The sequence below is a fragment of the Erpetoichthys calabaricus genome, chromosome 12, assembly GCF_900747795.2.
Source record: "Erpetoichthys calabaricus chromosome 12, fErpCal1.3, whole genome shotgun sequence".
Classification (NCBI taxonomy): Eukaryota; Metazoa; Chordata; class Cladistia; order Polypteriformes; family Polypteridae; genus Erpetoichthys; species Erpetoichthys calabaricus.
Genome location: NC_041405.2, coordinates 135449478 through 135473634, shown reverse-complemented (window position 1 = coordinate 135473634; position 24157 = coordinate 135449478). Strand labels below are relative to the sequence as shown.

The 24157-nt window shown below is 40.7% G+C and overlaps 1 protein-coding gene across 1 annotated transcript in view; it reads right to left on the bottom strand.

Moving 5' to 3' along the window:
- Positions 1 to 983: 983 nt before the first annotated feature.
- The window catches only part of fbn2b (fibrillin 2b), a 46645-nt gene continuing 23471 nt past the window's right edge, over positions 984 to 24157 (bottom strand). Inside the window, exons 21-65 of the mRNA XM_028816333.2 lie at positions 23962 to 24099; positions 23268 to 23318; positions 23039 to 23164; positions 22729 to 22956; positions 22510 to 22635; positions 22300 to 22428; positions 22085 to 22210; positions 21872 to 21997; positions 21668 to 21790; positions 21466 to 21591; positions 21257 to 21382; positions 20691 to 20813; positions 20484 to 20606; positions 20268 to 20393; positions 20017 to 20139; positions 15819 to 15941; positions 15500 to 15661; positions 15090 to 15158; positions 14552 to 14677; positions 14338 to 14463; positions 14100 to 14249; positions 13689 to 13760; positions 13486 to 13611; positions 13121 to 13246; positions 12905 to 13030; positions 8894 to 9010; positions 8646 to 8774; positions 8430 to 8549; positions 8212 to 8337; positions 7977 to 8129; positions 7830 to 7895; positions 7600 to 7725; positions 7359 to 7478; positions 7150 to 7272; positions 6933 to 7064; positions 6714 to 6839; positions 6210 to 6416; positions 6004 to 6129; positions 5804 to 5926; positions 5610 to 5726; positions 5222 to 5350; positions 4865 to 4984; positions 4447 to 4678; positions 4186 to 4354; positions 984 to 4086 (exon numbers count right to left, since the gene is read on the bottom strand). Of these exons, the coding sequence (XP_028672166.1) occupies positions 3715 to 4086; positions 4186 to 4354; positions 4447 to 4678; positions 4865 to 4984; positions 5222 to 5350; positions 5610 to 5726; positions 5804 to 5926; positions 6004 to 6129; positions 6210 to 6416; positions 6714 to 6839; positions 6933 to 7064; positions 7150 to 7272; positions 7359 to 7478; positions 7600 to 7725; positions 7830 to 7895; positions 7977 to 8129; positions 8212 to 8337; positions 8430 to 8549; positions 8646 to 8774; positions 8894 to 9010; positions 12905 to 13030; positions 13121 to 13246; positions 13486 to 13611; positions 13689 to 13760; positions 14100 to 14249; positions 14338 to 14463; positions 14552 to 14677; positions 15090 to 15158; positions 15500 to 15661; positions 15819 to 15941; positions 20017 to 20139; positions 20268 to 20393; positions 20484 to 20606; positions 20691 to 20813; positions 21257 to 21382; positions 21466 to 21591; positions 21668 to 21790; positions 21872 to 21997; positions 22085 to 22210; positions 22300 to 22428; positions 22510 to 22635; positions 22729 to 22956; positions 23039 to 23164; positions 23268 to 23318; positions 23962 to 24099 (6059 nt within the window). The 3' untranslated portion in view covers positions 984 to 3714. The remainder of the gene's footprint in view (positions 4087 to 4185; positions 4355 to 4446; positions 4679 to 4864; positions 4985 to 5221; positions 5351 to 5609; positions 5727 to 5803; positions 5927 to 6003; positions 6130 to 6209; positions 6417 to 6713; positions 6840 to 6932; positions 7065 to 7149; positions 7273 to 7358; positions 7479 to 7599; positions 7726 to 7829; positions 7896 to 7976; positions 8130 to 8211; positions 8338 to 8429; positions 8550 to 8645; positions 8775 to 8893; positions 9011 to 12904; positions 13031 to 13120; positions 13247 to 13485; positions 13612 to 13688; positions 13761 to 14099; positions 14250 to 14337; positions 14464 to 14551; positions 14678 to 15089; positions 15159 to 15499; positions 15662 to 15818; positions 15942 to 20016; positions 20140 to 20267; positions 20394 to 20483; positions 20607 to 20690; positions 20814 to 21256; positions 21383 to 21465; positions 21592 to 21667; positions 21791 to 21871; positions 21998 to 22084; positions 22211 to 22299; positions 22429 to 22509; positions 22636 to 22728; positions 22957 to 23038; positions 23165 to 23267; positions 23319 to 23961; positions 24100 to 24157) is intronic.

Below are 24157 nucleotides of genomic sequence, written 5' to 3'. Positions count from 1 at the left end.
ATAAGCTGAAGCTCACTAGAAGTTGGGTGATACAGCAAGACAATAACCCTAAACATTGAAGTAAATCTACTACAGAATGGCTTCTAAAAAGAAATCTGACTTTTAGAGTGGCCCAGTCACAGCCCATACCTTAACCTAACAGACATGTTGTAGAATGACCCCAAGTGAGCCATTCACACCAGACATCTAAAGAATGTTGAGCTGAAAAGTTCCACCCGAAAAATGTGCAGGTCTGATTCACAGCTACTGAAAGCACTTGATTAAGGATATTAGGTTATTGCTGCCAAGGGATGTTTGACCAGTTATTAAATTCAAAGGTTCACTTTTTTCACTGCACACTGTAAATGTTTGATGGGTGTATATTGTGTTCAATAAAGACATGAAAGATTATGATGGTTTGTTATTATCCATCCATCCATTATCCAACCTGCTATAGCCTAACTACAGGGTCACAGGGGTCTGCTGGAGCTAGTCCCAGCCAACACAGGGCACAAGGCAGGAAACAAACCCCAGGAAGGGCACCAGCCAACTGCAGGGCACACACACACCCACACTAGGAACAATTTAGGATTGCCAATGCACCTAACCTGCATGTCTTTGGACTGTGGGAGGAAACCCACGCAGAATATGCAAACTCCATGCAGGGAGGACCCGGGAAGCAAACCCAAGCCTCCTTACTGCGAGGCAGCAGCACTATCACTGCGCCACCGTGCTGCCTGGTTTGTTGTTAGTTTAAACATATTGTATTTGTCTATTCTTGGCTTAAATGACGATCAGATCACATTTTGTGACCAGTTAGTGCAAAAAAAAACAGGGTTCACATACTTTTTCTTGCCACTGTAAGTTTAAATGAAAGGCCAACTAGAAAGGAGAACAGAAGTTATTCTGAAGGGAGCAAATGGGAAATGTGTGATGGAAAGTAGTAAAAGTGCCTGGTGCTTCCAACTCACTGGACTTTAGGGAACAAGAATAGCAGAAAGCCATTTAAAAATATAAACCACAATATTTTTTATTGCCACAGATGTTTCAGATACAAAATTAAAAACAAAACACAAAAAATGTCTGCCAGAGCCAATAAAACTGCAAGTACAGACTATGTGCTCCCACTGGACAACATGCTGGTATGATCACGTGCTCACACTCTCTTTAAAGAGGACAGTACATTTATAGAGACAACTGTGCTTTCTGGCTCAGTCGCTCACACAAAAACCTTGAGACACGAGATCCACACTCAGCTGGTATACAGTGCACGGCTTTTACATGTAGTGGCAAAGTTATTAAAATAAGAATAACGCCATGGAAAACAGTTTAAAAAAAAAAGAAAAAAGATTGATTATGCATAAATATATCCAAGGCAGAGTACAGTACGCAGGTATGGGAGAAGAGCTGTCAGGTACCAAAACCGATGGGTTTTAGAGGGGATGTTGCCAGGCTTGTTTGACACTTTACCACCTGAGGCTTCTTCAGCAGTTTGGTAGCAGTTAACACAAACTTTCATTTCAGACAAGTCATGTCTACATAAAGTGCCATGTCTACATCCTTCAAAAAGTATATACTTCTGCAAAAAAACAAGCAGAAGTAGGAGATGGGCACAAGTGTCTCAATAGTTAGGCCTTGGCACCTTAATGCTCTCAGGCAGTCCACCACAAAAGAAGAGAAAGAAGTATTAGGCAGCCTTGGTAAAAGCAAAAACACAAAAAAAAACATCTACACTTCATTTAAAATATACATTTACCTTAGTTTTAAAAGCAGGTTTACAAATATTTGGTTTTTCAGCTTTAAACACAATTTGCAAAAAAAAAAAAAAACAAAATTAAAGAGAAAATGAAAAACCTCACAGAGAATGTTATTAATGTGACTGCTTTTCCGATTCCCGGACTGTTCGGAGGCAATCTTTTAGCACCACTGATTTAAACACCTGATGAACATGTTTTCAGTGAGGTGGGTGCTCCAGTGTGCTGGTGGTGTGCATGAGGCTGATGCAGCATAACATGCCCCCTCCGCTCTCCCGACTCCAATGAAAGGTCAAGCTGAACATGCTTTCAAGCTATAGGAAAAAAGGAACCTTGACACCTTTTCATGAAAAAGACTCATCAACACCTTGGGGGGGTCAATCTAAATCATAAACATGGCAAAAAAAAAACACAGAATTTTTTTTAAAGGGTGGAATTTAATAGGCCCCCAGTCTGTGAAGGCATTGCCCTCCAACTGCTGGAATTAAATCATTCAATCAACTGCAGGAGACAAGGAACAGTATTTAAAAGGAAACATCATAAAAGTAACACCTCACGAGAAATTGTGACTAAATTAAATGAATAAGCCCTTTAACTACAGAATTGCAGATCACTACGGAAAGGTGAGGTGGTCATAAGTATGGAGGCAAATCGTGATGGGAGTGCTCTGCAGACATGTCAATCCAAACCTATCAAAAAAATAAAAAGAAGCACACATTGCTCCCAGCAACAGCAGATTGAACAGGTGCTTCTTCCTAAGGACAGCACAGCAAGGCACAGCATCTAAATGAGGTAATTGTTTCATTTTTGGACAACTGCTTGATTTTTTTGCATTGTTTGCAGGTTTTGAAGGCACTTCCATCTTTAACTTAAGTTGGCTCAACAGGCTGATTGTTAGGTTTTTTGCTTTGGCACCCAAAAGTTGTATTTTCACAAACACAATGGCCTTACCTCCTCCCCATCTGGCAGCCCTGATAGTGATGTCACATTGTTACTCACCAAGAAGCACCATGAGCCGATTTGGAAGAGGTGAGGAAAAACTGGTATGTACAGGACCCTCTCCATGTGGAGAGAGAGAAATGCAACTTTCACACAATTTTCCATGAATGCTGTAAAAAGAACAAGTGGTATTTGTGCTAATGGAGGGAAGCTTAGGGGGCTTGTGCTATACAGTCAGTGCCAACATTGCTTAAGTTCTATTAATATAAGCAATAGTAGCAACTTGCAATTTTCTTTAGAGCTGCACACATGCAGATGATAGTGTCACGCACACACCGGGAGGCACAGAAGCACCAGGGGAAGTAATGAGAGATGACCTTTGACCCTGAAACAGCACCAGCAAGTTATTGCACTCGTTCGGACTTCTGCCCAAGTCCTGAAATGGAGGTTTAACATTTGCAGTCCTCTATCTATCTTTTTTTTTTAAATTAATTTTTAACATTATACAGAATACTGACAAAAATTGAATTTAGACACTGCTAACACTTCACCTTTGACCCCAGGATGATGGCACCCTTAGTATTACAGTAAAGAGAGTGCTGATTTGAGGCCACTGGGTAAGGCACTTATGAACACATTGGCAGCCCTTCAGGTTGTATCTGTAGCTGATTAAGAGCCCTTCCAGTGTGTAAGAGCAGAAACAGCAGGGGGCACATAAAGTGTCAAACTTTCCCAGACTAAGAAAACAGCAGAAAGTAAAAAGCTGAACAAGCTTCCTTGTCGAACTCTGGCTGTGGTGCTCTTCATTTCCCATGGCTGTCAAACTGAATGACAATCTGCTGTTTTCATTTTTCTCTAGGAAGTGAAACACAAACCTCAAATGACTTGGGGGTGCCTTCCAGCTTGGCAATTGCAGCTCAGGTAAGGTAAAACGGGAAGGGGTGGGGAGGGGGTGTTGGCAGTAGAAGAAGAATCTGTTTTTTCCAAAGTGTCAGCATCTCTGCAGTGCCACTGACAAGGGCAGGCAGTGAGTCTCAGATGCCTAATGCAGGTGAAGGTTGAGTTTGAGTCGCAGGGCATCACCAGTCTCCCCAAGGAGGTAGTCTATGTCATGTTCATCTTCCAGGTGACGCAGCTCCTGTGGCCCAAAGAGACGCACGCTGGCAATTTCCAGTCGATAGCTGCCAGGAGGAGGTAACTTGCGTCCAAATCGTAACACACTCTTTCCATCACGTCGTTGCAGGATACGGAAGTGGGCATCCTCATTGCCTTTACTGATGATATAGCGTACATGCCGCTCCAAGGGTTCGATTGCAGGCAATAGTTCAAGGATGGGTTCCTTCTGGATAGCTGCCAGACTCAAATTCATTGGTATAGATGAATCAATGTCTACACTGGCTAGATTTAGGGAATCCTGAAGAAAAAAAAAAAAAAACAACAGACTTACGTTAGGTGAGGAATAGGTGGTCCTATGTGATAAAGCCCTGTGTGCATGGGCTATATTCCTCTTTACCTTCTGTATTTCATTTTCTTCAATGTTTCGTCTCTGGCGTCTCTTCTTTTGGTCACCATTGATCTTGCATTCATAACAAGCCTCTGGGGAAAGGGCACTCTCATCATCCTCTTCAGGCTGTGAGGTCAGGTATGGGACTTGGCTGAAGCCAGCACCAGTGATGCAATGGCTGCAAGTGCCAAAAAAAAACGCTAATCAGCTATTCCTCTCAGATAGACAGTCCAAACAGCACCCCTCCTTTCAACCTCCTGGTACACTTACCCTTGCCCTGCTCTGAAGTAGCCACCTGGGCAGCCACATAGGTAGCCACCATCGGTGTTTGAGCAGCCATAGCTGCATGGATTACTGTCTGAACTGCATTCATTTACATCTTGGCAGCCACCAGCATTTTGTTCAAAATCAAAGCCAGACGGACAAACACACTTAAAGCTACCCAGTGTATTGTAGCAGGAGGCAGAGCCGCAGATCTGTGCTCCGGCACACTCATTCTCATCTGAGGATGAGAAAACAACATAATTACTAGTGATACAGAGGAGAGTCGATGCACTCTGCTAGAACCAGGCCTTACTACTGCCAACATATCAGAATGGGATGCTGAAATGTGGTCAGTGTCCTCATTGACCACTAGTGATTCAGGTTCCACATCAGTTCACTTACATAGAAAACAAATTAGTCATACCTACGCACTGGTTCCACTGGTAGTGCTGAACATAACCTTGTGGGCATCCACAACGGTAACCACCCAGCATATTCTGGCAACCATGCTGGCAACGGTGGTTTCCAACGCATTCATCTACATCTACGATCAGACAGAAGGAAAAAGTACATTTAAAACACCTGCTCTTGGGATAGGGCTAAAAAGCAAAAGTGTAAACAGGCTTCCAGACCAATATTCAATGGAGCAAAACATGTACTTTGTCCCCAGATAGCTCCAGTGGTATGTCTCAGATCACTGAGAAACAGGTCAGGGTCCTAGCAACCATTTTTCCTTAAATGCAAAATTCTAGTAGGCCACACCGCTGAAGAGTGAACTTACCTTCACAGTTTTGCCCTGTTCCATCAAGAGAGAATCCCTTTTGACAGTCACAGCTAAAGCTTCCTGGGGTATTTTGACACATTCCCTTGGACCCACACACATTGCTCTGGGAACTGCACTCATTATTGTCTAAAAAATACAATCAGCAGCAACATGAACAAAAGCAATAATTTGCTGCTGGAGAAACCACTGACAGAATTCTATACGGATCTGTAACAACTACTAAGACAACATAAGAAAACTTGTTTATCATTTGTATACGCTTATAACCGGTAAAACAATACCATCAAAAGAGAAATCAACTCAATTGAGGTACAATGAATTGGTGTGAAGAAATAACATCATTCCATTCCAAATAAGCAAGAGGAAGCATGTAGGTCATACTTACCAATGCAGGCAGACTGGTGCTGTGTGAAACCAGGTGGGCACTTGCAGGTGAAACCTCCAATGGTGTTAACACAGAGGAACTGGCAATTATGTTGCTTAGTGGAACATTCATCAAGGTCTGCATGGGAAGGAGAGTGCAAGTGTTAGGACAAGGGTCAAGAATCTGCACAGAAGACTAAGTAACTAGTAAGTTACCTTTGCAGGTTTTGCCATCAGGTTGCAGAATGTACCCTCTGGGACAGGAGCATAAGTAGCTACCCTCTGTGTTCTTACATATAAAGTTGCAGGGTTTTGGAGACTGGGCACATTCATCCATGTCTGTGGGAAAAGAAGGAAAAGATGAGACGGATAGGAGAGTTTAAGGAATAAAGCAGCCTTCTCTGGCCATGCCATACCGACACAAGATGTGCTGGTCAGGTCGCTGGTGTAGCCATTGTTACAGTGGCAACGATATGACCCAATGGTGTTCACACACTGGCCGTTCTTGCAAAGGTTTGGCAGTACACGACACTCGTCAATATCTAAAACAAGATTTAAAAAAAAAATGAGTAGTGGATAGGCAGCAGTATGACAGTGTGCCAGTCAATTGTTCAGCTCTTACCTCTTCCATCTGTTGTGTATCCAGGACCTAATGGACACATTTTCTTGTATTGTGTGGTACCTGGCAGAGGGCAGATCTCACAGTGGGATCCCCAGCCACGACCTCCATTGCAACAACATTCGGATTTGGTGACAGTGTTGCGGTTGGTGGAGGACTGTTGACACATGACCTGGAGTACCTCAGTGAAGCAGAAGCCCTGACGGTTATCTGAGAAGGAAGATAACACACACACCAGATTAATAGGTGAAGCATTGACATGTAAAACTTGCAAAGATGTAGGGATTTGTGTAATTCTATAGCCCAACAAGTGACATCAGATTCAGTTACACTTATGGTCTGAGTAGTTCTAATTGGTGCTTGTCAGGCAGCTTGATGCTTAGTGTCCCATCAAGAATATTTTAAGGGTCAAAGCTGAGTGACCATTACATAAGAATTTATAGTAGAAATTTTCCTGCATGACACACATTTTATTGGTGCTCCAAATACCCATCATGGAATACTCACCAATACATTCAGTGCCAGTAACGCTGACCTGGAAACCCTCGTTGCACTGGCATCGGAAACTACCCTCTGTATTGATACAGCGGCCATTCTTGCAGATGCCTGGTTTTGTGCGACACTCATTCTCATCTGATATGGTAAACGAGTGCAGACAGATAAGTGAACAAGTGTAGCGGCACAATAGTCACATTCTTCTTATGCTCAGATTCCTTTGTTACTTACCAATACAGCTCTCCCCATCTGGGTGGCGCTGCATGCCAGGTGGACAGATGCACATGAAGTTCCCAATAAGGTTTTTACACAACATCCCTCGAGATTCGCAGTCATGCAGACCCTCAGCACACTCATCCTGGTCTTAGGGAGTCAAGTAAGACTGGGGTAAGTCAGAGGAGATTTGGACCTACCATATCCATGCCTCAGCAGAGCAGTCATCTCTTACCTCTGCACATTCGCCTGTCATCCCTCAGGGTGTACCCAGCTGGGCAGGTGCATTCATAAGAGCCAAAAGTGTTGACACATCGGAAGGCACAGAGCAGTGGGTTCAGGGAGCACTCATTGATGTCTGTAAGTAAGGAAAAGAGCTTGTGTGGCTATTTGTCAGTGCGGTATGATTTCAAAACAGGATGTTTGATTTTTTAAAACACCTACCTTCACAGGTCATCATGGGTCCAGGTTCAAATCCTTCATCACAGGCACACTCAAAACCACCCACAACATTGGAGCAGGTTCCATTGCCACAGGGGTTGCCAATCAGACACTCATCAGTGTCTGCAAACAAAAAAAGTTCAGCCAAATGTGAGAATCACAAAGGATTCTCAAGAGCTGTGGGAAGTATTAGCTTATGCCTAAATACTCCAACACCTCATGCTGTAACAGCACCTGACCTTACCAACACAGTTGACTCCAGTGTAGTCCAGGTTGTAGCCAAAGGGGCACTCACAGCGGAAGGAGCCATCTGTGTTGATGCACACTCCATTCACACAAACACCAGGGTTTTCTAAGCACTCATTCACATCTGTAGGTATCAAAAGGGGTAAGGATTTGCCATCAGCTTTCTGATACTAACTGCTGACATCTTAATATTTTAACACAATATAAAAAGAAAAGATAGCTGCTCACCTTCACGGGTGTTCCCATTGCCTTGGATCACCCCATGGCCAAAAGGGCACAGATCCTGGAAGGTTACTGCAATGACAAATCCATTGTGGGCTTGAGTTATTATCAAACATTAAGAGAAGATAGTAGACTGTAAAAACACTGCCTTACCCTCTCCTTCCTGTGGGCAAAGCTCACAAGGGTCTCCCCAGCCCTCTCCAGGCATTTTGCTGCAGCAGCACTTGGCCTTGGTTGTGTTGAAGGCTTTTGGTACTGAACATTTGCCAGCATCGAAGCGGGTGAAACAGAAACTCTGACGTGTGTCTGTTAGTTAAAGAAATTCTAGCTTATTAGGTGGCTTCCACTTGACAATGCATTATAATATAAGTCACCTAGTGTAGCTTACCAAAGCAGCGCCTGCCGTTGTCAGACAAAACATAACCTGGTTGGCAGTTGCACTGAAAGCCACCAGGGATGTTGGTGCAAGTCCCGAACATACAAAGGTTGGGCTCCTCCTTACATTCGTCAATATCTGTGAAGGCAGTGCAAGTCTTAACACATTGGGCTGTATGTACGCAGTATACAATCACATTAAGCCCACAGGTTCTCGACAAATACACTTACCAATGCAGTGGTCATTCTGAACTGAATAGCCCGGAGGGCAGATACAGCGGAATGTGCCATCCAGATTCTGGCATGTGCCAGGAGAGCAGGTACCAGGGAAGCTAATACACTCATTGATGTCTATGGAAGGATGATGGTTCAGATTAGGAATACAGATATTATAGACAGTCAGAACTCAGAGAGTTCACTACATTAGATCGATAATGTTCACTTTACCAATGCAGTTCTTTCCATCGGGTGTCAATTCAAAGCCTTCTTGGCAAAGACACTGGAAGGAACCCAGTCTGTTGATACACTGACCATTACGGCACACCTGGCCAATTAGAGCTGAACATTCATCCACATCTGAAAACAGACACCAACATCAAGTTTCCATTTTACAATCAACTAAGAATGGAAAACAACAAATACAATCCCAATAAGAAGCTTTCACGCCACACATATTAGGCAGAAGACAAACTTACCCATACAGTCATTGTTATGAGTCAGCTCAAAGCCTGGGAAGCACAAGCAATTATAGGAGCCCACCGTGTTCTTACAGGTGCCATTTCCACATGGCTGCCGGTCACACTCATCAATATCTGCAGAGGGTGATAGATGTTTACTTAGAACTACATTACTTAAAAATCTATGGACTATATTATGGACCAATACCTATTCCTATTTGTGCATAATTATGTCTTCACAGCTATATAGAGTATGTCTTCACAAAGTAGTATGGCTCTACCCTTCTAGCAAACCTTTCTCATTATAAAATATGTCATCTATATCTCATTATCATTACTGCAACTACAAAACAAACCATCAAGACCCGTTTGTAAAGTGTCACTGTTAATTCAGTAACATTACCCCAAGCACCTAGAAACCTTCTTTAACCCATCTTGTAGTGTGCTAGTAAATATGTCTTAAATTCAGTTAAAACAAATAGAAACGATAAAAGAAATAGAAGAAATAGAAAAAAATAGAACTCAGCATTCAACCTCCACCCAAAAAGAAGAAAGAGAGCAATACTAATATAGATCCACATCTAAAATAGTTCTTTATATATGATAAAACAGCAAGTAGAATAAGAAAGTTAAGCTAGAGGCCTAGCATGCTTATTGTAGAATTATATCAATGCGTTTCTGCCAGGTTTTTGAGAATATTTTGAACAGATCCTGTTACAGAGAGTTTGATTTTGTCCCACTGAGTTATAAGAGCTGGATTGGGATTCTTCCAGCTGAGCAAAGTAAGTCTACATGGTAGAAGTGTGTTACAGGATATTGCAACTATTTCTCATAGTACACTTTAATTCTATCTGGAACTACTCCAGATAGAACCGTTAAAAGTGTTTGAAGTGATTTTAAACCCAAAGCTATTCATGAGATATGCAAAAGCAAGCTTGTGTAAATTGCTTTAGATCTCTATAGAATCACCTTTTTAATGTGTGGTAATTTTGAGTTTTAAATAAATGGTGTTAAAATGGTTTCTAACTTTTTTAAGAATGATCTGCTGATGTGTATAGGAATATTCTGGAAAAGATATAGGAGCTTTGAAAGGATGTTCAGTTTGAAAGTATCAGTTCTCCCAGCTAGCATTAAATAGAAGGTAGACCATCTGTTAACATTTTGTTGGCTTCTTTTTTCATTGTACTATAAAAATCGAATTAAAAACGATCTTTATATTTCTTTGCAATGAAAACCTGCAGATTTTATCCTGTTTTAATATTGTTCACATATAGTAATCTAGTTTGGTCTGATATGCCAATATGCTAAAGAATTCACTTGAAAAAGCAGAATTTGTTAAAATCAAATTTTAACCCAGAGATGTTTTGAAATTCTCCCTGCAGATTTAAAACTAATGGTAGAGATTACTGTAGGTCTGAGTTATAAAGTATCCTATCTTCAGTAGAGATATCTCCATTCAAGCCCTTCTCTAATGATCTTCTTTATCTCTAATTGCTTCTGGAGATAAATAGTTAATGGTTCAAAAGCAATTGCAAAAAGCATTGGTGATAATGGACTCCCTTTAAATTGTACCATGTTCTAATTCTTAATTCATATTATTAATATAGGCTGGGGGCGGCACGGTGGCACAGTGGTAGAGCTGCTGCCTCGCAGTAAGGAGACCTGAGTTCACTTCCTGGGTCCTCCCTGCATGGAGTTTGCATGTTCTCCCCGTGTCTGCGTGGGTTTCCTCCCACAGTCCAAAGACATGCAGGTTAGGTGGATTGGCGATCCTAAATTGTCCCTAGTGTGTGTGGGTGTGTGTGTGCATGTGCCCTGCGGTGGGCTGGTGCCCTGCCCGGGGATTTGTTCCTGCCTTGTGCCCTGTGTTGGCTGGGATTGGCTCCAGCAGACCCCCGTGACCCTGTGTTAGGATTTGGCAGGTTAGACAATGACTGAATGAATATAGGGTGGATTTTTCAATTTGCATACATTAATTTAATCTACACAAATACTATGTACCAAAGGCAAACCCCAAATGTGTGCTATATGGTAAACATAACCGCTATTTGACTCTATCAAAGAACAGTTTAAATTAAAGTTTAAGTTCAGTTAAAACTCTAAGGAGTTACATTTTGTAGGTGCCTATATTGCATCAAACAAGCACTGAAGATTGGAGGCTAAGTACCTGTGTTTAATAAATCTGGGTTGATCTTGTGATATCATAGATCAAAGAACTTTTTCAACTAGTATCTGCAATAAATCTTTATTAATACTTAGCAAAGGCCAGGATTGATGCTTGGCATAATGTTTTGATTAGAATTTAATTTTCTGTAGCTTCTAAAAACACTGTATGTGGGGCTAACCGACTTGAAAAAAATGTTATAAAATGTTGCTTGATAGCCATCTGGGCCTGGAGCTTTTCTATTCTGCAGTGAATGTATGGCAATTCTGAAAGTCTTACAGTATTATCAAGCTCTACTGCACTGAGAGTATCAAACTGTGCATTTGTATTTTATCACAAAAATCCTTAGGTTGAGTCTTGTCTTCTTTATATTGAGAGGAATATAAGGAATCATAATCCTCCTTAAATATATTAATAATTTCTATGTCTACATTATTATTCTTTATTAGCTCTTTGTGAATGTCCCACTTATATATTTTCTGAGCTAAAATCAAATTGGCCTTGTATGTGCAATTAATAATGATATGACTTCAAAATACATTGTTCTGTTTCCCTTGCAGTCAAAAGATGAAACTACAGTTGCACAGCCACCTTGTTTCTATGGAGTGCCTCCTTAGATGATCTAGCATATTTAGTACTGAAAAATTTTGTAATAAGTTCTGATGCCCTTCTAGTCTCCAGTTTATTTTTATGTGACATATTCAACATTGTCCTCTCAATATTGTCTTCACTGGTTACCACAGAAACCTTTAGGGAAACATTGGTCTCTTAAAAAATATTGATTTGTTTGCAGATCATAATAACAATAATCAGTGAGTGGGGAGCCACTTCAACCATCACTAATGTGTAACATTCACCTAGATAATGCAATGGCAGCTACTGTATTTTTGCACCAGTACGCTCATCACACATTAACAGTTAGTTGGTGAAGTGGTGAGAGAGAGATAACCAGTTAGAGACAGGGAATGATTAGCAGGCCAGAATGATTAGTTCATGGTGGGTAATTTAGCCTGAATATCAGGATACACCCTAATCTTTACGAAGGATGCCTAGGGATCTTTTATGAGCACAGTGAGTCAGGACCTCAGTTTATCATCTCAACTGAAGGAAGACGCCATTTTTACAGCACAGTGTCCCCATCACTGCACTGGGGCATTGAGATCCATATTCAGACCACAGGGTAAGCGCCCCATTGCCCTCACCAACACCTCTTCTAGCAGCAACCCAAGCTTTTCCTAGGTGATCTCCCATTCAAGTACTGGCCAGGCCTGAACATGCTTAACTTCAGGTAGATGATCTGTTCTGAAGTGCATGTGATAAGGCTGAATTTTAATTTTTTAATGAGTTAAGGAGCCAGTTGTAAGTTGAGTTTCTTGGTCATAATGATTTTAGGTCTAAAATATGAGGTCTATGGTTAGAGATGACACTAGCATCATAGTTTCGGTATTTTGTAGAGTGTAATAAATTATTAGTATGATATATTGATGAGACAAGAAATGATCTCTTGAATATTCTCTATCCATTAAAATTTTATGAGTGCTCACATTGGGGAGTAATACCATCCCATTGTGTACAAATGTTCTCTTTTTGTTGTGTAAATGTTAAGCACAGTTCATATAAATTACAATAAATATCCCACAACCATGACATGTCACCCTTCAGGATCCAAAACTACTAACTACAACCTTTCTGAAAAAAAGTCCTATACATTCTTTCCACATTAGCAAGTCAACTTACAAAGTAAGGTCTTCACACTCCTAAAATCTTGCAAATTTAGATTGGAGTTTCTCTCCTATATAGATGCTTATATCAGACTAATTTTCACTCCAGGACTATACTTTTCATTTTTTTGGCAGTATACTTACCCATACACATGGTTAAGTCAGCAGTAGCTTTGAAACCATTGTGGCAAGCGCAGCGGTAGCTACCTTGAGTGTCAATACACTCTCCATGGCTACAGACATTGGGAATTTCCTGGCATTCATTGCGATCTACAGCAAGAGAAGAATACTTAGTTTCCATTTAAATTTTACATTTGCATGGAAAATATAAGAAGCAGAACCACCCTGATAAAAACTCACCTATACAGGCTCCTGTGGGGGACAGCTTGAAACCAGGAGAGCATTCACAGCGGTAGCTCCCAGGGATATTAATGCAGTTGGCATTTCGCTGGCAGAGGATATCACCACTATTGCACTCATCAATGTCTGTAATGTGAACGAAAACCTTCTTACTTTTCATGTGATGTTGTTCTATTGCAAATATACCTTGAGCATAATCACATACTTACTTAAATTAATAGCCACCTGACAAAAATGGTCTCAACATTTGCAGTCATCACTTGCCATTTTGGAGAACATAGTAATTCCATACACATGACAGGAGTGTACATATCTTTTATTTATTTATATTCCAGTAATACTACTAAAGTCAAAATTGATCTTACCTTCACAGATGAGTAAGATGTTATTGTAGCTGAAGCCCATGGGACATTCACAGCGGAAACTACCAATTTGGTTGATGCATACACCATTGGCACAGATTCCAGGGATTTCACGGCATTCATCGATATCTGCAGCACAATGGTAAGCCATCTTTGACACATGCCTGAAGAATCATTCCACACAGACCATAGTTATTAGCTCTTACCTATTGGTTTTCCTGTGTGAATGTCAATGATGAATCCAGGTGCTTGGTTACCACACAGAATCTGGTACTCCGCTGGAAAGCAACACAGTAGCTGCCTTGAGAAATGAAGTCCCTTAAGCTATGACACTCTGATAAGATAAGACTGAGTAATGGGAGTTGGATATTGAGTAGGTTTATTGTTTTAGGGCTAAGTTCGACAGTATTCCTAAATGCACGGATTACAGAATTATAATTTTTCCTTCTTGCATAGCCAAGAAGAAAGCAGCACAAGTGGATCAAATATAGGAATACCAATTGAAATGACATGGTGCCCTATTAGAGAATCACCAGTTATAACAACGAGTCCAAGGCACAGAAACACATTTCAAACTAATGTGTGACCAAACAGACACATCTGAGATGTCTACTTACGTGTGGCTGGGGTGGGACATGCCTCACATGGTTTGTTCCAGGCCTTGCCCACATTGTAGGAGCAGCAGCACATTTTCTTGGTCATGTTAAAAGACAGCTCATTTTCACAGGTGTCATTAAAGTTGCGGTAGCACAAGCTTTTCCTCATGTCTGGAATTAAAGAAGCAGACCTTGGTCAGAATACATTACAATATGGTTTCATTGACTATTCCTTTTGCCCTGCAGCAACTTCACTCACCCATACAATTGTTGCCTCCATTGACTTGCATGTACTCAGGAGGGCAGACGCAAGTGTAATTGCCCAGTGTATTGTAACAGGTTCCAGGGCCACAGATTCCAATATGGGCGGTGCACTCATCAATATCTAAAAATGTATGAAGTTCAGAGTGATAATTATTTTCCACCACACTTCCCTTTTCCCAGTGACCCTAGTCCGTTGACTATCTCCTCACCTTCACAGATTCGTGTATCTTCATTGAGGTAGTAACCTAATGGACACTCACACTGGAAACTTCCAAAAGTGTTAAAACAATTTCCTCCCTGGCACAAGCCAGGCAGTTCTTGGCATTCATCGATGTCTTAAAAAAAAAAAAAAAGTGAACTGAAGTAAGATTGATGTCCTTTGAAGGTATTCACCTGTTGATTACATTCAGGATGACAGCATACATGTTATAATTCCAGTTGCAAGAATGTGTGAGCTTTCCATTCCAACCTCTCCCACCTGTATAACAGTGTTACGTCATATTTCTACTGTAGAATTTAATGTAGTAAGAAGCAGGGGGGAGTTCCCTTGTTGATCATTTATTAGCAATGGACAAGAACTTTACCCCAAATGTGGTATTTTGCTTAGTATCTTCTATTGGATGCCATTAACATGGACATATTTTGCCTTATTATGCTTCCTTGTCCATCATGAGTCCTTTTTGCATCTAAGCTCAAGTGCAAGTGCCAGTGTTTCCTACATAGTAAAAGCCCAGGCTGCACACTTACCCTCCAAAATGACAGTAATTGGGTTTGGACGGAACCCTTCTCCTCCAGGACACAAAGTCTTGTATTCCGCTGTAGAAAAGAGATCACACAATTCATGGTTCAACTGATGTGAATAAAATGCAACTGTGCTAGTGGGAGAGATGCCTGCGTTCCTTTACATGATTCATTTACTAGTCACAAATAGAACTTTCTTATGCTGTTCATTATGTACCTATCTTGTCTGTTTCTGACTGTACTCTTCCTCCCCACACATGGCTTTCAAGGACTTGGTCAATTTGATTTCCACCATAAAGAGGGCTATAAGGTACAATTATCTTTTCTCATCCTTCCCAAACCATTTATAATCCTTTGCATTCACGCACTAGTCAACAAACTGCCCACATGAAATCTCTTTTAGCAGTGCTACATACTTGAGTTTACAGGAGGGCACAATTCACAGGGGTTGCCCCAGGCACCACCACGGGAACAGCAGCATGAGGCCCGAGTGACACCAACACCAATCTCAGCACTGCAAGAAATACCACCATCTCCTCTGTCTAGGGTGGACAGGAAGCAGTTCCCAACACGTGTATCTGTTAAGTGAATAAAAAACAAGACGAGAATAGGGATGAGGTTATAGTAGACATGATCTTTATAATGGTGTTACCATTAACTACACCAGGTTCAGAGTTTGCATCATCTAGTAAGGTTAGCCTGTCCAAAAATAGGAATCAGCACATGAAGTCTTACCAACACAGCCTACCCCAGTTGGGTTAAGCTCAAAGTCAGGAGGACAGTTGCAAAGGTAGCTTCCAGGAGTATTAACACACAGGCCATTGATGCAGTTCACAGGATCAGCACATTCGTTGACATCTAAAAAGGAGAAGTAGAGAAAATGTGTCAGTAGATATAAATAAATTAGTTTTAAACCTATATAAATGATTCAGATAGAAATATAAGTAACAAGCTGATTAAGTTTGCAGATGATACCAAGACAGGTGGATTAGCAGATAATTTGGAATCCATTATATCATTACAGAAGGACTTGGATAGCATGCAGGCTTGGGCAGATTTGTGGCAGATGAAATTTAATGTCAGTAAATGTAAAGTATTACATGCAGGAAGTAAAAATGTTAGGTTTGAATACACAATGGGCGGTCAGAAAATTGAGAGTCCACCTTATGAGAAGGATTTAGGAGTCATAGTGGACTCTTAAGCTATCGACTTCCCGATAGTGTTCAGAAGCCATTAAGAAGGCAAACAGAATGTCAGGTTATATAGCGCCTTGATGTGTGGAGTACAAGTCACAGGAGGTTCTGCTCAAGTTTTATAACACACTGGTGAAGCCTCATCTGGAGTACTGTGTGCAGTTTTGGTCTCCAGGCTACAAAAAGGACACAGCATAGAAAAGGTCCTGAGAAGAGCAACTAGGCTGATTCAAGGGCTACAGGGATTGAATTATGAGGAAAGATTAAAAGAGCTGAGCCTTTACAGTTTAAGCAAAAGCAGATTAAGAGGTGACATGATTGAAGTGTTTAAAATTATGAAGGGAATTAGTACAATGGATCAAGACAGTTATTTTAATATGAGTCCATCAAGAACACGGGGACACAGTTGGAAACTTGTTAAGGGTAAATTTCGCACAAACATTAGGAAGTTTTTCTTTATACAAAGAATGATAAGACACTTGGAATAAGCTACCAAGTAGTGTGGTAGACAGTAAGACTTTAGGGACTTTCAAAACTCGACTTGATGTTTTTTGGAAGAAATAAGTTGGTAGGACTAGCGAGCTTTGTTGGGCTGAATGGCCTGTTTTCGTCTAGATTGTTGTAATGTTCTAAAATTAGGCAGTAGATCTTTCTATATAAATGTATACTTAGGTTCCAAAGGGTGACATATGGACACATCCATCATCTTTCCATACACAGAAGACAGCCACAGTGACATTACCAAAAACAAGTATGGAGGAGTAAGAAAGGAGGAATATACTGTCAGCCAAGTCTGCTAGTAGAACTAGGTCATTTTGAAACCTAGACAAAGTAGATAGACTTTTAGGTTATAGTTATCTGATAGTGGTTAAACACTGTAAAGCTTTGTACTTAGTTTAGGGTGTGCATAGTATTTGCAGACACTCTCAGTCTTCAGCAGAAAGGCAGTGTGGTCCCTTTAGTCTGATGAGTTTAGAACATGGGCAGGTAACATGAAGATAACACAAGATATAAGGGTGGATAGGAAATGTGGTTACAGTGGGCTGGGTTAAGGCAAAGTAACAGAAATACTGTGCAGTATCTATGATGTGTTTGTGTTTACTGGACCGACAAGCACTGTAGTTGCTATTAGCTGGAGGCAGAAGCACATTGTGAGGCAGAATGAAGTAAAATTATTCCACAGGCTTTGAGGTCAGTGTGAGATAAGATGAGGAAGACAGATTGGCAGGGATCTGAACATTATTGTAGATTGAGATGGGTTGGATATTTTTTTTAATGTTTGAATTTTCTTCATTATTTATTATTCTATTTTTATTTTTCAAGAAAAATGATATAAATTAAATATTTTCCGGATTTGTCTTTTAAATTTGAAATCAGATAATTATAAATAAAGATTTAAGAGAAAAGGAACGTCTTCTTCCACAACAAGCAAAGTAGAGTCCCTTGCTGACTAGCACCAGTGAAATGCAATGCCCTGTCCATAAGGGCATCTAACATGTAGCTCATAACTAGCATTAGCAGGGGCATACTTTTCTCATCACTTGCTACTTTAATATTAGCCACATACTGTAACTGTATACCCACCATTGCAAAATTGGTCCAAACATAATGCATTGTTTTCACAATAATAAGTGTGCAGATTTATTTTTATGAGTGGCCATCGTATTGTTTTTAAAGTGGGCAACCTGACATGGGGAGGTACCAGATTGACAGAAGATGTAAAGATAAATATAGTTTTCCTTTATTTACCCCTTTATGTGTTTATTTTATGAAGTTGATGAATACAACACTTGGTTACTGTCAGACTCTATTGTAGGCAGCACTAGATATAATAGTTGCAAATGTATACTGTATATTTTATTTATAATTATATATATATATCCTCACAGGTGGCGCAGTGGTAGTGCTGCTGCTTTGCAGTAAGGAGACTGTGGAAGATTGTGGGTTCGGTTCCTCCCTGTGTGGATAGCGCTTTGAGTACTGAGAAAAGCGCTATATAAATGTAATGAATTATTATTATATGCTGCATGCTAACTACTGTATACTTTTTATTTGTTTTTGGTTTGTGTTGTATTGTTGTCAGCTGTTCTGAGGAGACACACAAATACAAATTTTGTTGTACTATGTATACATAACAATTGACATGACTTGAGGGTGGGAAGTAACCCATCACAGAGAAAACCTGTATACACGACACCTCTCATACTAAGCCATTTTGGACTTGGATATAAATTAAACATTCACACGTTATTTAGCAATGTAGGAATGGTGAAGGGTTTGGTCCCTGCAGCTGTGAGGCTGCAGTGTTAACCACTTTGTTAATATGATGTCCTGTCACCCAGAGTTACCTAGCATCCATAAATGATAGTAGTACAGAAAACGTAAAATAAGTCATTGCCTCTAATACCACGTACATTGAGAACATCTGAGTTTTGTATGTCCTTTTATGCTATTTAGATGTAAATTTAGTTGAATAAAAATAACAAGCACATGAAAAAGGAGCTAAGAGTTTCTGAGTGAAAAAATATAATCTTCTGTGTTCAAAATTTGCAATAAACAAATGGAAAAATACCTGATTAGTCCTCACTCTCAGCCTGCACAGCACAACCTTACCTCACTAGCTACTGTATATAATTATCGTTCAAACAGTATAAGGAGAGCTACAATTCTTTAAAAGATACAACACGCCTTCAGCTTTATGTTTTGACTAATGAAGAACTTGATCCGCTGAAACTGTATTCTACTTTGTGTTTCAGAGCTCTGTTGGAAGTAAAGGGCAAAGTTTTCTGACTGAGTAGAGCCTGAAGAAGAAGTATAGGTTAGCGATAGGAAATGTGGTTACAGTGGGCTGGGTTAAGGCAAACTGAATCCTTGAGTCTCCTTGTGGAAGTGACGGTGGTGTTCATTTGCTTTCTCAAGATGCTGAGCCACAGCAATTAAATGTGCTAAAGTGAAATTTTTTAACCATTGTAATCTCTAATAAAAATAATTAGTTGGAATATTGAGTCTAAACTGTTCTACGTACCACATACTGTAACTCACAATCTTTCATAAAGTATAAAGTAAGTTTACTGTTAGTTTAGTCATTATGTCACAGTGCTAGAAACTTTTTGTAAATAGATAATTTGCTCAGGGTAGTCTGATCTTGAAACTAAAACCTTTTTTTTTTATTTGTATTTAAATGGTTGCTTATTAAGCTTTTGGTATTCTGCAGACATGGGCAATTATTGTTTCATAGTTAGCTCCATATCAAACAGTAACATCACTTGTCCTCACAGGTGGCGCAGTGGTAGTGCTGCTGCTTTGCAGTAAGGAGACTGTGGAAGATTGTGGGTTCGGTTCCTCCCTGTGTGGATAGCGCTTTGAGTACTGAGAAAAGTGCTATATAAATGTAATGAATTATTATTACTTGTAATTAACATGATCATCTTTAACATTTTGGAAACAGAAAAAGAAAAGAGAAGGATGTAACTTTATTTTAGTTATTTTTCTCTTAATTTATTTTACTGCTTTAAGTACTCAGTGATAAATGTAACTGCCTGACTCATTGTAGGGTGTATGTGTGATATCATTTTGCCAGTAAAAAATCTCCTATTCCGTCCCTGATCTGGCTAACAAACTTAATGAAAAAATGGTTTTATTGTGCAGGGGAGATCCTCTCTGAGCTAAGAACTTTTTGCTCTGTGCCAGCAGAGACAGACTATCATCCGTCTATGCATATAAACGCCATGCAGATTTACCTGTGCAGTTGCCACCACCACGGTCCAACTCATATCCATCATCGCAAATGCATCGGAACATTCCAGGCAGGTTCTGGCAAGTTCCAAAGACACAGATATTCTGGAATGTGCATTCGTCAATGTCTGCAAAGAGAAATTACAGTATGACTGCCTTGGGGACCCAATTTTAAAACCTAGCATTACCACTACCCAAACCAGTTCCAAAAGCTTTTGTTTGTAGAACCAAAGTATTTCAGTGAGTCAAGACATACCCTGACATGCTTTGCTGTCCTCAGTAGGGGTGAAGCCCATCTCACACTCACAGCGGTAGCCTCCTGGAGCATTTAGGCACTGCCCATTCTCACAAAGGTTTACATTGTCGGCACATTCATCAACATCTGCAAAACAAGTGCAATTAACAAAGTAAGATGAAAATGGGAGGCCTCGTCTAGCTCCACTAACATCATATACCACTTAACACCCCCTACCTGAGCAGGAGAAACCATCTCCACTAAAGCCATCTTTGCACGCACAGCGGTAAGAGCCTGGTGTGTTGACGCAGTTGGCATTAAGGTTACAGTTGTGGTCCTCTGTGGCACACTCATCCAAGTCTGGAAATAAACCCGTAACAATAAGACTGTACAATCTATAATCTCAATACAATCGTTTCTACATGGTAAGAGTGTTTAACTCACCTGTACACTTCAGCCCATTCCCTATCCATCCATCACGACAGCGACACTTGAAGCTCCCTGGAACATTCACACAAGCTGCATGCATGTCACAATTGTGTGCTCCAATTTCACACTCATCAATATCTGAAATAGAAAAAACAATGAGCTGAGTAAATGAGACAACCTCTGTCCTATTGTCCTATATTTATAAAGCATGAAACTTTCCTATTTAACATGACAAAATTTTGATTATATTCTTTGAACCTTACATCTCTAACCCTTAGAGTCCAGTAACTAATATAATTTACAAACCCTCAGCTACGACAACATTTTAGCCATCAACTCTGACTCTGAGATGGGAAGAGGCTAACGAACCCTTACCTGTAAATATGATTTGTGTGGTATTTAAAAGCCAGATAACCCAACTATAAGATCACCAACAATAATCTAACACATAGCCTATGGATTTCATCTCTGACCTTTGCATCAATATTATGGTATTAAGGTAAGTGTTAAGGAAGCAGTACAGTTACACTCCATAACTTAAAAACTCTAACCCCAAAGGATTTTCTAAAATGCTGGCTTACCAGTGCACCCTGTGCTTCCTTTCTTCACAAAATAACCCAGTTGGCAATGACAAATAAAAGATCCCTTGGTATTCTCACAGCTCCCATGTAGACAGATGTTGGGGTTCAGGTCACATTCATTGACATCTGGAAAGGCGAAACAAGAGTATTGCAACAGAGTGGTCATAGGTTCTGAAGTCATTTTAAGAAGTGCTGCGAGACTTGCTTACCAATGCAGGTTTTCATATCCATGGAGGCCATGAAGCCATCGTAGCAGAGGCAGCGGTACTCCCCAGGGATGTTGGTGCATTGGCCTCCATCACAGATATCTGGGGTGTCTTCACACTCATCAATATCTGCAGTACATCATATGAATGAGTTTCCTAGCACAACAGAATAGCAATATCTACACACAACCAGAAAATGTTGCACCTGCACAGGTTCTCTTATCAGGCATCAGGGCATAACCCTCACGACAGCTGCACTCATAACTGCCCTCCGAGTTGGTACAATGAGAATCACATCCTCCATTCATGATTGTGCATTCATCGATATCTGAAAAAAAGAGCAAGGAGAATGAGATATTGTCACCACAGACACAAATAAAACGGGTACAAAGCTGTTAGTGACACTTACCAACACATCCTTGCCTATCAGGAGTGCCCTGATAACCAGGGTTGCAAGAGCACTGGTAAGTGCCAGCCATGTTCACACAACGTCCATTTCTGCATAGGTTCTCGCTGAGCTCACATTCATTAACATCTGTCAGGATAAATGCATGTTATATAAAAAGGCAGAGACAGGGTGCAACTGGAAACATACAAGCACAAGGAAAAGCCATCAGCTTACCAACACAGGACACCCCATCAGAACTAAGCTCATGGCCTGGAGGGCAGGTGCACTCAAAGCTCCCATCAGTGTTGATGCAAGTACCACCACGGCACAGTAGAGGATCCCTCTCACACTCATCGATGTCTGAAAATAAGGAACAACACATTGAAGAACTTGGATGTCTATCCTTGGTGGATCACAAGGTCAAAAACCTTTAATGTAAGGTGTCTCACCCATGCAGTTCTTCATCATCATGAATCCACTCTCATAGCCTTCAAAACATTCACAGTCAAAGCTTCCTGGTGTGTTCACACAGCTGCCATGACCACACAGGTCAGGGGAGATACGGCACTCATCGATATCTGAAGAGAGAGGCGCAGTTAGTAGGGAAAACGGTTGTATGGCAATATCCCTGCACATGACCCATTCAATAAAGTGCCTACCTGTGCAGTTTCTCTCCTCTGCATTGAGGGCAAAGCCACTGTTACAACGGCATCTAAAACTTCCAATAGTGTTGCGACATGTTCCATGGGAGCAGAGGCTGGGGAACACTTTGCATTCATTTACATCTAGGATACGAACACAGGTCAGCAGTTTAAAAACACATGAAATCATTTATACACAAACACATCCCTAGACCCCTAAATCCACCACCCTAGTACCTTTGTAGAACGGCCTTCCAGTTAGGACTTCACCACGGATGGCAAAACCTGGCCCTCTGGGGCAGATGGCCTCATACTCCTTGGTTCCTGGTTTTGGACACTCTTCACAGTCAAAACCCCATGCAGCACCAACTGAGCAGCAGCACGAATCAACGCGGAATTTTCCTGGGAGTGGCTCACCACATTCATCTTCCTCCCATTTCATGTAACAGTGTTCCAGGCGTACATCTGTAAAAGGTCACAGGTCATCCAGTAACATATCAAGTCATTTGTGGTCCTGAAGCTTTTAAAACACCCATTTATTCCTCACCCATGCAAGTCCTGCCTGTGCCATCCAAGGTGAGCCCTGGTGGGCATTCACACCGGAAGGAGCCCTGAGTGTTTACACATTGCCCATTGGTGCAGATTCCGGGGAACACATCACACTCGTTCACATCTACGCATAAGGAGGTGAGGGACATGTAACAGAAGAACTGGTGGAAACTGTGTTCAGAAACCAATGTAATGCCAATGACCACAAAATTTGCAGCTCTTCATACCTTCACACTGGACTCCTTTCGTACGAGCAAAGCCTCTGGAGCAGGCAGTATCTGAAACGAAAGAAAATGTGCAGGTTGAGGAATGTTAAACCAGTTAAATGCTGAGAGAGCACCTGGCACCACTGAAGAATCCAGTTATCTGGTTTTGACAACCACATTTTCATATAAAAAGTGTAACTCAAAATCCTTTACAAATAGTAAAAGTAAATAAAAAGCAAAAATAGAAAAACTGAAGGTAAATCACATAAAAATAAACTATAACTTTATTAAATTATAAGTTTATATAATTAAATTATAACATATTAATTTTACTAGTTTTGCATCTCTAATAGTTTTAATAGAAAAAGTCAGTGTCCAATTTCACAAATATGCTATGGTCAAATGGCTAGGGAAGAAAGGAAAGCAAAACCTCCACTCAAATTCTCAAGTCCCTTTTTGCTGTGCCACCCATCCATTCACACGCCATATTTCACAAACCACCTTGACCTCAGATATCCTTTAATTTGGAGACCTTTCATAGCTCCAATAGGAGTCCTTATCACTACCTCCTTCCAAATTGGTTCCACTTGCCTCAAACCATGGCATACCACAATATGTGAGTCATTTATTAATATATTCCTGTGGCATCCTTCATCAGTTGACTTTAACACAATTCCTTACTATGAGTTATCTCCTTCTATTAGTCATCACTCACCAATTTCACAGCGCTCACATGGGCTGCCCCAAGCTGCACCTAGAGTGGAGCAGCACTCTGACTTGAGGGTTGCACCGTTAATGTTTACTTCACAGCGGCCATCTTGAATATTGAGCCAGCAGGTTCCTTTCATGCTGTCTGTGGAGAGATTGAGGGCAGCCACAAAATCAGTGGCAGAACAAAAAAATACAAAAGC